Raw genomic sequence first — 13,428 nt, forward strand, 5'->3', positions numbered from 1 at the left:
GCAATTACAGCATATCAAATTTAAAGTTGATGTGAGTAAGGTGCTGCTTCAAGGAGATATACAGAATATTTTCTAACTCCCCTCATTGACTGCATGTATACGCATGTGACTTTTTAAACTTTCACTTCGCGATGAACGGTAAGGGCAGTGAGCACAGGCAAAAGGCTTTTCACCAGTATGAATGCGGATATGCTTTTTAAGGTCACAATTCTGAGTGCAGCGAAAGTTGCAATGGGGGCAAGAGTATGGCTTTTCTCCTGTATGTGTTCTCTCGTGTCGCAATAAATTACACCTGAAAGTGGTAGTGTAAGGGCAATAGTGACAGTGATGCATCTTGGTAACTCCACTGTTGGAGAGGCTGGCACTTGTTAAGACGCTGTTTGAGAGTTTGCTCCAGATGTTTGTCGCTGAGGTTTCTTCTCTACATCTTGCCTCAGATCTCATCAGCATCTGCCAAACAAAACAAATGAAAAATAGAAATTAGTCTAAACTGTCAGATTCCTATAAATTATTTTTTTAATACTGTATAAAAATTATTATTATTATTATTATTATTAACCCTTTGAGGGTCAGTCACGTACTTGTACGCCTAAATTCTAGTGCCTTCAAATATGGTGGAAGAAAGCTGGCAGGCCTACATATGAAAGAATGGGTTTGTGTGGTCAGTGTGCACAGTATAAAAAAAAATCCTAAAGCACACAGTGCATAATGAGAAAAAAAACAAACTCCAAACATGTTTTTGCTTTAAAACGGCGACATTCTAGTGTATTTTCGTATGGTATTTATGGTTGTATTCTCGTTTCCTTGGTCCTATTTGATAGAATCGAAGATATATTACAGAAATAGAGATGATTTTGATTGGTTTCACAATGACAAGAACCTTGAAATTGAGCTCAAAGTAGCGAAAATTTTTGCCGATGTTCAAGAGTAAACAAATCAAGTCACACGTCCAATACACGTCAACTGGTGAGTCTAATATTCTTTCACAAGTGCACTGACATCATTTATACTGTTTTTACAATGATGCAGTAGTATACATAACAGAAAACCTTCTATTTTCTGTGAGAATAAAAATTCAAAATGGAAAGCAAAAATAATGTAAGAGGGCCTTAGAGATGTGACTAATGAACAGATAAAATGTTATTTTAGTGCCATGAATGTCTGTCTTGTTTATTCTGGACCCTGTTTTGAAATTGGCATCTTTTGAAATTTGTGTGAAATTGCCCAAATTGCCAATTTCTGACCACTTTATTGGGTAGTTGAAATTGGTAAATGGGTGGATTCTTGTACTCAGTTGATACAACAAATGGAGTTCTAGGGAAATAGCTATGATTTTAGTCAATTGCAACATTGGAATTGATGGAAAACAGGGCTAAAAAACGTCAAAATCGCCCAATTTGAGACCGCTAACTTCACGAAAGCATAATTCCGTAAGTTTTCCATGAAATTTCATACTTTTGGTGTCATTATGATCGAGAAAAGATTCTCTGTCATTTCATAAGAAAAAAATAATTTTTTTTTTTTTTAAATTTTTCAACCCTGAGAATGAGTTTGGGAGAGGGCCTCTCGACCCTCAAAGGGTTAAAGTAGTGCATAAATAGTGAATATTTAACTTTATTAGTGTGAGCCATGCTTTTGTTTACTAAGTGCAATCACAAGTCATAAAAGTGTCTGCATTTGGAAAAAACAGGTTTCATCAATTGCATTATTGGTTATGAGAGTTAGTGTATGGTTATGACCAGAGGAGGACTGACCATACGGGCATTTGGGCAATGCCTGGTGGGCTGCTGGGCTGGGTAAAAAAAAAGAAACAGCTGAAAAAATGTCATGAAAAACTGAAGTCACAGCCGCTGCACAAAGACTGAAATGAAAATGGAACGTGCCTTAGCTGAGCAGTGAAAACACACTTCTGGCCCTCAGCAGTTAATGAGCCAACCTGATAGGTGACAGATGCCCGGCCGGTTTAAAGATCCAGTCCGCTTCTGGTTATGACTGAATGAAACCCCAGTCACTCAAGTAGAGGTCACCACCCTCACCACGTCCAGATAATTGATCGGATCTTTTATAAAGAAGTTTTGACTCAATTGAGGAATAAAATTAGAAGAAACCTTTGTGTGCTGTGTGAAAATGGTAAATAGTAATGCTCCTTTATACACTGCTGTCTCCATTCAAGAATTTTTGGCTGAAAAAAATCCTGTAATACCACACTTTCATATTCGCTTGACCCTGCCCCCATGGAGTTATTTTCTGTTTCCTAAAATCAAATGAAGCTGAAATAAAAATCTGATGACATTCCAACCATCCAAAAGAATATGAAAGTGGAACTGAAGAAACTCACAGATGAAGATTTCCATCAATTTTTCCAAAAATGGCAGACACACTGGGACAAGTGCATGTCATCTGGGGGAGATTAACTTTGAAGGTGACAGCTCATAAACATGTTGTATGTATACTATTCATTAAAATAAAAGCTAAGTCTCAGAATTTTTTGATGACCTCTCATATACAGCATAAATGGAAAAAAATAAATGGAGCTCCCATTCCAATAAAAAAATTATTTTAAAAGTTTTGCACCACCTTTTTCTTCTGTATAATATTTGGTGCACAGGTTTCATCTATGAAAATTTACTTTTATGCTGCAATCCCATTTCTACCAGTAATTCGAAATATGTGGTATAAATTTGCTTTTGTGAGATCACTGAAGCCCAACACCACTGGAGTTTTTTAAGAATACCTCTTAAACATTTTTTTTAAGAATACTTCTTAAACATTGGCATTTATAAGAGATAAAGAAATTATAGAAAACAAATTAGAAGTGCAAAATCCAATGATCATATTTTGAACAACACATGATGACTGACGTCGAATTAAAGAGTCTTGTACCAAGTCAGAAGAAAGAGGGCACACGACCACAGATGAAATTAGTTGACATCAATGTAAAGTCAAGACTAAGGGTAGAGGAAGAGAGGAAACAGAAATTGGGAGATATGTATTTAGAGGTTCAAAAGATGTGTGTGGCTTAGCGCTTCTTTTTGATTATAATAATAATAATCAAAAGATGTGTGTCTCAAAGGCAGACTGTTTGGTTGATGGTGGAGAAGGAAAGTAAAAAGAGAGGCTGATTATGATTCACTTTTGTATTACATTTTTTCTCTTTTGTTTTTAGACCAATTTAATTTTTGTTTGGTAAAGTAAATATGTAGAGAGATGTTTGGTGCCTAAGTGGTACTCTGTTAATTGTGTTGGGTGCAGAGTCCGTGTGGTGGGCTTCATTCTAACCATACTGTTGTATGTGTGAAGCACCGTAATAATTTATATAAAGTGGAACCTCAGGTTACGAACGCCCCACCATGCGAACTTTTCAGGATACGAATTGTCGTTCGGTCAATTTTTTGCTTCAGGATACGAAAGAAATTTCAGGATGTGAACTTCCCTTTCAAGGGAGGTTCCTGAAATAAATAAATAAATAAAATACAGTGGAATCTCTACTTGTGAGCGCATCCACATGGGAGTTTTTCCAAATATGAGCAGTCAATGGGTCGATTTTTTGCTTCTATACGTCAGCAAAATTTCCATAAGCAAGCAGACCTCAAGGCAGGTTCCTTGATGCTGGTGAGGGGCTCTTGCTCTTGATCTAGGGAATTGTATCTCATTTGTTTGTTGGATTATCTTATTGAAACTTGGGCAATGTGTGACGGAAAGATACTTCTTAATGTACATCAAAAAAGGAAAGAAATCTAAGCATAAATAATGGAGTTCACTTCTCAGCAATTAGCCACCCCTTAGCAGTAGTATTTTCGTATGGTTTTTATGGTTGTATTCTCGTTTTTGGTTCTCATTTGATAGAATGGAAGATATATTACAGAAATAGATATGATTTTGATTGCTTTCACGATGAAAAGTACCTTGAAATTGAGCTCAATGTAGAAGAAATGTTCAAATGTTTTGGCTATGTTCAAGAGTAAACAAATGACGTCACTGTCCATTCCAATATGCGGTCGTGAATGGGTTGACATTATACAATTATTGCAATAAGGCATAACAGTAAATCTTATGTTATTTACATTGTTTATTATGTCATATTAGATGAAGTGAGATAGATAAATAAGCCGTAGAGTTGATATTAGCGAAATTATTGAAGTACAGAATTCCACTGGAACGGATTAATTGCATTTCAATTAATTTAAATGAGGAAAATTGACTCTGCAAATGAGCAAATCCAGCTGCGAACAAGGTCATGGAACGGATTAAACTCGCAAGTAGAGGTTCCACTGTATATATTTCTTTGCAAAGGTTACAATGTGTGTTTACATATCATAATTTGACTGGAGCAAAGAAAGCCACTATCATGCCAAGGCATTTCGGGCAGAAATGCTTACTTAAGACTACTTAAGTCTAGACAGGTACAAAGTGTACTAGTAGTGGTTACCAATGTTTTGCTGATGGTGGTACCAACTACTGGCAGCCTTTTGAAGTTTCTCCTTACTATTATTATTATTACTATTATATTGTATTATTATTATTGTTATAATAATGATTATTATTATTATTATTAGTAGTAGTAGTAGTAGTACATACGTATGTGGTGAGGGGCTCTTGATCTAGGGAATTTGATCTGTGCTCCAGGTCCCTAAATTAATAATAATAATAATAAAAATAATAATAATTATTATTATTATAATAATACATACTACTAATAATGATAATACATAATAATAATTATGTATAATATAATAATAATATAATACGTAATATATAATAATAATAAAATAATATATAATAATAATAAAATAATATAATTTAGTTTGACAATGCCACCACCGGACAGCAGTCTCAATCAAAACAATGGTCACCAGTGCACATGTGCTTACGGAGTTACCTTTGCGGTGCAAGGAATTCTCGTGATTTCCTTACGTTTTGTTCAGTTAATTCACCAGATTTCTTTCTTCTGACCATGGGTCCCATGAAAACAAGTGCAATGGACAGTGCCGAGAAGAAAAAGAGGATGATTTGCATGGAATTAAAGCAAGAAATGATTAATAAGCACAGACTAGGTATGAGGGTTAAGGACTTAGCGAGTTGAGTACAAGTGTAGCCCCACTACTATATGTACAATACTAAAGCAGGAGTCTGTAAAGGCTATATCGCCAGCAAAGGACATTACAGTAATTTCTAAGCAGTGGGCCTCTGTCAATGAAAAGATGGAAAAGCTGCTGTTGACATGGTTGATGGAGAAACAGCTCACAGGAGATACGTAGTGAAGTGAGATAAACATGAAAATTGTACAGAACAGTTCTTAAGATTATTATTATAATCAAGGGCTCCAGATAAGGGGGAAGCGCTAAACCCATAGGATTATACAGCACCTGGGGTGGGGAAGGCATTCAGGCTTAATTCGGGGAACTGGAGCACAGATCCAATTCCCTAAATCAAGAGCCCCTCATCATCATCAAGGATCCTTCCTTGAGGGGCAGTTTTTAAGAAATGTGTGAACTCCTGACAGGATATGCTGCTCTGCATTTCTTCTCCAAGGTATGTAAATGCCGTATGTACACCAGATCTAATTCAGTTAGCGTCACAAATTCTGTTTTCTCTTATAACACCTCTGACGTTTTCATGGCGAAAATGAGCGACCACTCCCGACCATAATCCTCCTCCCTCCGCCATCCATGTAATGACAAATTTTATTCATTCTAGAGAGTATATCAAGTTTCTATGTTATTTATATTGCTTATTATATCATATTAGATGAATTGTGACAGATAAATAAGGTGTAGAGTTGATATTAGGGTTATTTTGTCATGCCTCCCGAGACCAGGAATTCAGCTGGAACAAATTAATTGCATTTCAGTTAATTTAAATGAGGAAAATTGACCCAGCATGTGAACAAATCAGGATACGAAGAAGTCCACGGTACAGATTAAATTCGTAACCCGAGGTTCCACTGTATATACAGTAATGTGTAGGTTGAGAGGGCTGTGGTGGGGGGGTTAGTTTAGGGGGTTTTGCTTAAGACCCTAAATTTCAGGTGGAGTATTTCTGTAGAGGGCAGGCTAAAGTGGAATAGGTGTTTGGAATTTGTACATTGTTGCATATTTATATATGTATTGCCCAATGTATTTGTATTAAATGTTTTAAATAAAAAAAATTGTGTTGGGAAAATTATTGAAAGAAATTTTTTACTACAATTATTTCATTTTTGGAACTACTGATGGTCATTTAGTGCCTATATGGTAAACTCATAACTTTTGATAAAAATGATAATCATTTAGCTTTTTTTTTTTTTTACCCTATTCTGGTACTGTGTTAAACCTTTCAGGGTCCATGCCATAGATCTACGGCTTTCCGTTCAGGGTCCAAACTGTGGATCCACGCCATGAGCTCAGCTCACTCTGATAAGCTGTGAGTGGTAAATTTGGGCCTAGATGTGAGGGAATACATCTATGTGGTATGTGTGCACCACATAAAACAAATCCCGCAGCACACAGTGTATAATGAGAGAAAAAAAACTGAGACAGTGATTTTTTATTAAAACAACGAATTTGCAGTGTTTTTTCGTATGTTTTTTATAGTTGTATTTGCCATTTATTGGTCTCATTTGATAGAATGGAAGACATATTACAGAAATAGAGATGCTTTTGATTGGTTTTAGCACTGGAAATGGCTTGAAACTGAGCTCAAAGTAGCGGAAATGTTAAATTCTTGCCGATGTTCAAGAGTAAACAACCTCACATGTCTAATACACGCCAGCTGGTGGGTCTAATATACATTCACAAATGTGGTGATGATATTTATACAATTATTACAATATTGCATAACAGTAAATCTTCTATTTTTTGGTTTGAATAAAAATTCATTATGTGAATAAAAAATAAAAATGGAATTCATTTGTAAAGCCTCAAAACATAACTAATTAACAGAGGAAATGTTAGTTTAGTGCCAGGAATACCTACATTGTTTATTCTGGACCCTATTTTGAAATTGGAATATTTTGTGTTGAATTGGCCAAATTACCAATTTCCGATCACTTTATTTTGTAGTTGAAACAGTTAACTTAGTGATTTCTTGTGCTCAATCGATAGAATAGAAGTAATACTAGTGAACTAGCTAAGAATTTGGTCAACTGGAATAATGTAATTGGCCTAAAATGGGAGTCAAAGTCGGCAAAATTGTCGATTCATAAATATTGCTAACACATCAAAATTCGCGAGAGCATAATTTCGTCAATTTTCCATCAAATTTTGTACTTTTTGGTTTAATAACCTTCAGAAAAATGTTCTCTACCATTTCATAAGAAAAAATAACAAAATTTTCTTTTGAAAATTCTTGTACCCTGATGCGCACTTTGAAATTTGGCCTCTGGACCCTGAAAGGGTTAATGTGGCCCAGAGCCATATTATTACCATCAACATACCATGTTCACTGAGTTTAATCGTTTCTAACAATTACCTTTAGATGCCATCATAAACAAAGAGAGAAGTAATGAATAATTCAAGCCAAGAATTGTAAACAAGAGCATTAGTATTAAGGGGAGTGACATAATGTTTTCTCTCCTCCCGGCTACCACACCTCCATAATATATAAACATAAAATGTTTATGTTATGTAATGTGTTTCTTACATAATTTTGAAGAAAATATATTACATGGACTGATGAAAATGTCTATATTAATGTAAAATATGACATTTAATGTGCCCAAGAGTGATTATTATCAGTATTACATAATGTTTTCCCTCCACCCGGCAACCACACCTCCATAGCATATGAACAGCATGTTTATATGCTATGTAACGTGTTTCTTTTATAATTTTGAAGAAAATATCATAGATGGATTAATGAAAATGTCTATATTGACGTAAAATTAGACATTTAATATGCCCAAGAGTGATTATTATTACATAACAGAGAGATGTGCTCATGAAGAATATAAACAAACCGGGTGGCCCGTGCCATATTTGAAAGACCACTTTCCATATAGAAAGTTTTGTTCATAATTTGAGCTTGCCGTATTAGCGGAATGCCATAAGGCGAAACGCTGAAAAGCAGGGACCTACTGTACAATTGTTATAAGGATAGGTGACATGTTATACAGATTTAAAGTAAAGCCCCTGGTTATGCAGAGCATTTCCAGTAGCCTTAAAACTAATTTAAAACCACAGGATAATGTTTTATTGCATTTGATTGCAAAAGAATGTACAATGCCCAGAGGTATGGGCAAGAACACCCAATATACAGGGCAAGTTTTTATTGGAACATTTCACTCAGGGTTGAGCTTTATCAATCTGCCTATAGTGAAACAAAATCCCAATATAAAAGTCTGCTCCATATATTGTGTCTTCATACCCATGGTATGTAAATAGTGTCTATGTATATGCCAAAGTGAAGAATAAAATACTTCTTCAAAATAGAAATGTTATGAACACTTTATATATATATATATATATATATATATATATATATATATATATATATATATGCTTCAAAATCTATTTAGTTTTTTAATGTGCTGCATTATATTATTAGCATTTATGCTAAATTTCCAATAATAATAATAATAATAATAATAATAATAATAATAATGATAATAAATTCATTGTATATGGACTTAGATCATCAGATGTCAATGTGAGTTTACCTTAATTGTGTTGTGTCATGACATGACTCATCAAGCTGCTCTTCTTTGTGCAGCAGAAGGCACATTGAGAACAAGCATAAGGTTTCTCCCCGGTATGAGTACGCACATGTTTTCTAAGATTCTCCATCTGAGTTGCTCGGAAAGGACAATGTGGACAAGCAAATGGTTTCTCTCCGGTATGAATACGTGCATGCTTCTTAAGATTAGAGGTGATGGGCGTTTTGTAGGGACAGTAGGGACAGTGGTGGATCTTGATGGAAGCAGTCGGGCTCCTCTCTGGCCCTCTGATGTCACTCCACCCAGCATGACCATCCTCACTCCCCAGCCTCATCTGTAGATGATGTGCACCTTAATAATGAAACTGAATATCTAACTCGTACTTGTTAACAGACTTATAATTTAACATTAGTACATATTAGAAAATTAGGTAGATGTTTTGTTGTGTAAAACATTTGTGTCATTTCGGGTAAATGTGAGAGCATGTAATTATAGTGTAATTTATGATACGCTGAATAATGATTGCTGTCCTCTAAGCAAAGTTGATAATACACACAGTATTTCCTCAACCACTGGGTTTGATACATAATATGTAGATCAAATTGTAGGAAACATAATTTGTGAGTTCTGTATTACATGTTTAATGTAAAACTGCCCCAAAAAAAAGATAACCGATTTTGTGAATAAATATGCAAAAATGGTTTCATCACTGGCCACCCTCCTGACACAGAGCCTCATCTGTCGTTGTCAGTTACCCTTCACCAAGCCACAATATCTCATGACTTTCTCCCTCTCTTCCTCTTTATTTCTTATTAGTTATCAACATGCTCAAGAGATGTAGATGTAAAAACTTAATTATCTGGGGAAGGCATGGGAAATACAGCATAAAGAAGCTTTTTCTGCACCTATGTAATCTTTTTAGTATTAAGTAATTTTAATCCTAGTTTAAGTTTACCTAAAATGTGCATACTGTTGGTTTTTCAAATATTATATTTATATAATATTTACATTATATTTATATAATAACAGTCTCATTTGAAAAAATGAGACTGTAAATGAGCATTACTACATGTGTGCATGTGTGTAAGTGCAAGTGGAAGGCTTAAGGAAAACATACTCACTGAAAAGTGACTGGCATTTTTTATTACCTAAAACAGCAAGGACATCAAGGTTATGCTACGCAATAGTCATCTTCCATGTAAATTCCATTTCATCATATTGTCCGGCACACAATAGTATTTCTTCCTGTTAACTATTACCTAGGTGTGTCATTGGTGAAGTGGTTGACACGGCTCATGACCTTCAGCACTGTTATCTCACACACATGGAGGTGTTCACCAACATAATACAAGATGGCACCATAAACAATCCTGCACTAACCATCAATTAATGTACTCAAAACTATACACAAATTACAAAGAGAGAAAAGAGTGGAAGGTTATCAGTGCTCTGAACTCAGTTTCATATTTATTTAGGAACAACAAGGCTTATTTACTCAAATGTGATAGGTTGTCTCTTTTTTCTTTTAATGAATAATGTAGAGTTTATAAAAAAATAAACAGAAATGTAGAGTGAGAGATAAAGATGACTGGCAGTTCTTACATAAAGTGAGGTGATGAATCCCTCACATTAGTATTCTGAACCTTTAAGTGTGATGGACACATGTTCCTCTTCCTGTCGTTTTTTTTCTTATGAGCAAAACTGCAACATAGTGACACACTCTTACTGTAGGTAGCAGTTTAAGGTTAAATAGTAGGTGGACTGGGTTGTGCAATATCATCAGTTACAAACCTCAGTTGGTGAAGCATTATGACAGGTGATGCTTTGGCAAATAAGGTCTTGGCAAATGATGTCTGATAAGTTATGTCTTAACAGGTGATAGTTTGATAGATGATATTTTCACAGATGATGTCTTAACAGGTGATGTCTGGACAAGTGAAGTCGTAACAAGTGATGTTCAACAGCTGATGACTGAACAGGCGATGGCTTGACAGGCAGCATCATGACTTGCTCAACTCTTTAGCCACATAGATTGTAAACTCTAAAATGGAAATCTGCAGTCCAACTTTTAGACTGCATAAGTTGCAATTTCTCTATGGACAGTAAAACACATTTTGAACATCCTGTGCTATTTATTCTCTGAGATATCACCGATACAAAAAGATCAACTTCTAGCCTGGTAGTTGCTGCTGTCTGGCAGATATGGTGAAAGCTATTCCCTACCCTAGGAAATGCATATTCAGCATATTTTTGTGAGTTTTCAAGAAATTATGTAATTGAATACTGTACTGTAATACACTGAGGTGGACTGGACATTTAAAAATTTTGGAGGAAAATAAGATGACTAGGGGGGCAGGAGTAGGGGTCATCCTAAGAACAGTTGGAGGGAGAGGGTTAAAAGTTTTGACGACAGAAGCTTGTACATCCAACAGGCTTGTGTGAGCATGTTAGGAGTGAGTAGAGGCAAGGTTTTTTTTTATGATTTGATGTGCTGTTGGAGTGTGAGGAGGGTAACATTTATTATAAAGAGATTCTGGGAAACTGGTCATCTGGACTTGAGTCCTGGAGATGGGAAGTACTGTACAGTGCTTGCACTCTGAAGAAGGGATTAGGAGGATCATCTGAGCTGTGATATCAGCATGGTCCTGGCAGGACAATGATTGAATGAATGATAGTGAAAGTATTTTCCTTTGCGAGGTTACCCTACCTCAATGGGAGATGGTCGGTGTGTTAAAAAAAAGAAAGAAATAGATAAGTGATATAATAGCTGTTACATATAAAATACACAGAGAATAGTGAAATAAACTGGTACTTTATTCATATTAGCAGGGAAAAGTTTATTTGTTGTTAAATGAACTTATATATTTTGCAATATTTTTTCATGTGTTTTCTCACTGTAACAATACAGAAATGAATCTAATGCCTTAGAAAAAAAAAATATGATCAAGTTGTTCCATGTTTTTCCCCAAAATGTATGTACAGTAGGGCCCCACTTATTTGACAGGTTAGGTTCCAGGCTACTGCCGGAAAGAAGACTTCACCGGAAAGCAGAAATCCATTTTTTCCATTTATAAATGCATATAAATGCCAGATAACAAGCTTACACTAACATATATTAAGTTAGCAACAGAACTAGGCATTAAAAAGTAAAATACACACACAGTACACTCATTATTTACCTCAAAATATTTGTAGTCTTAATGTAGGGCAAAAGGTGAGTAGTATTTACTCTAAGAAGTCAGGTGTGGTAGCCCTCCTGGCCACCCCATCCACACATACTATACTCCGTACAGTAATAAAATGCATATACAGTACACACATTACTTACCTTAAAATATCTGCAGTCTTAATGGTCTTAATGTTGGGTGAGAGGCGAAAAGTATTTATTTGTAGAAAGTCGTGTGGGAGGTATGGCAGCCTGCCTGGCCACCTATACCTACTACGACATTAAGCTCCCTAGAGCGATAAAATGCGTATATAGTACACTCATTAATTACCTTAAAATATTTGTAGTCTTAATGTAGGGTGAGAGGTGAGTTTTATTTGCATGAAGTCAAATTGGGAAATATGGGTAGCCAGGAAGGGCAGCCCTCACCACCCCACCCCACCCACACATAGTGATAACTAGACGAATGCGTATGGTTGTCGTCACATTACATTGTGTACAAGTTGTCTCCACATTGATACAGTAGAATAAATAAAGAGAATCACTCCCATTCTCATGTAACACCATTTTTAGAAGAAATGACACCCTAAGTGAAGGCATATGAAAGGAATAATTTTCTAGCTATCCCCAGTAATATTATAGTGACACATTTTCTCTGATGTTGGACTACAAGTTGCCTGGCTACCACAAGTCCTACAAGTCACCTGGCTACCACATTTCATATTTATGTTAATTTATTCTACTGTGGGGTGTATTTAGATGGATTAACCCCTTGACTGTCGCAACCCCCAATCCTGAAGTGTCTCCTGGTGTCGCAAAATTAAAAAAAAAAAAAATTATTTTTTCTTATGAAATGATAGAGAATCTTTCCCCGATTGTAATGACACCAAAAACACTAAATTTGATGGAAAACTGATGGAATTACGCTCTCACAAAGTTAGCAACCTCGGCGATATTTACAAATTGGCGATTTTGCCCACTTTGAGCCCTATTTTCAGCTAATTCCATTGTTCCAGTCGACCAAACTCATAACTATTTTTCTAGAAATCCATTTTTTCCATCAATTGAGTACAAGAAACTGCCAATTTACCGATTTCAACTACCCAATTTGGCCGATTTCACGAAAATTAAAAAATATGACAATTTCAAAATAAGGTCCAGAATGAACAATGCAGACATTCCTGGCTCTAAAATAACATTTTCTTTGTTCATCAGTCATGTCTCCAAGCCCCTCTGATATTACTCTTGCTTTCTATTTTGAATTTTTATTCAAGCAAAAATTTACTGTTATGCAGATTTACTGTTATGCAGACTACTGCAATACTGTAATAATTGTCTAAATAACATCAACCCTTTCATGACTGCATATTAGAATGGCTAGTTGGACATTTATTGGACAATGACATCATTTGTTTACTTTTGACCATCGGCAAATATCAAACATTTCCCCTACTTTGAGCTCCATTTCCAGGTTCTTTTTATAGTAAAATCAATCAAAATCACCTCTATTTCTATAATATGTCTTCCATTCTATCAAATGAGACCAAGAAAACGAGAATACAACCATAAATACTATACGAAAATAGACCACAAAGTCGGCATTTTAATTAAAAAAACGGTCGGAGTTTTT

At 35.4% G+C, this 13,428-nt stretch overlaps 1 protein-coding gene across 2 annotated transcripts in view; it reads right to left on the reverse strand.

The window, feature by feature from the left end:
• Nucleotides 1–13,428, reverse strand: part of LOC128685599 (protein bric-a-brac 1-like) — a 518,998-nt gene that overhangs the window by 765 nt on the left and 504,805 nt on the right. The window contains exons 6-7 of one of the 2 annotated variants that reach the window (XM_070087910.1): nucleotides 8,636–8,966; nucleotides 1–450 (exon numbers count right to left, since the gene is read on the reverse strand). The exon at nucleotides 1–450 is cut by the window's left edge and continues 765 nt beyond it. In XM_070087910.1, coding sequence (XP_069944011.1) covers nucleotides 8,637–8,966 — 330 coding nt within the window. In that variant the 3' untranslated portion in view covers nucleotides 1–450; nucleotide 8,636. The remainder of the gene's footprint in view (nucleotides 451–8,635; nucleotides 8,967–13,428) is intronic. The other variant, XM_070087902.1, reaches the window with a different exon arrangement.

This window comes from Cherax quadricarinatus, chromosome 23, assembly GCF_038502225.1.
Source record: "Cherax quadricarinatus isolate ZL_2023a chromosome 23, ASM3850222v1, whole genome shotgun sequence".
Taxonomy (NCBI): domain Eukaryota; kingdom Metazoa; phylum Arthropoda; class Malacostraca; order Decapoda; family Parastacidae; genus Cherax; species Cherax quadricarinatus.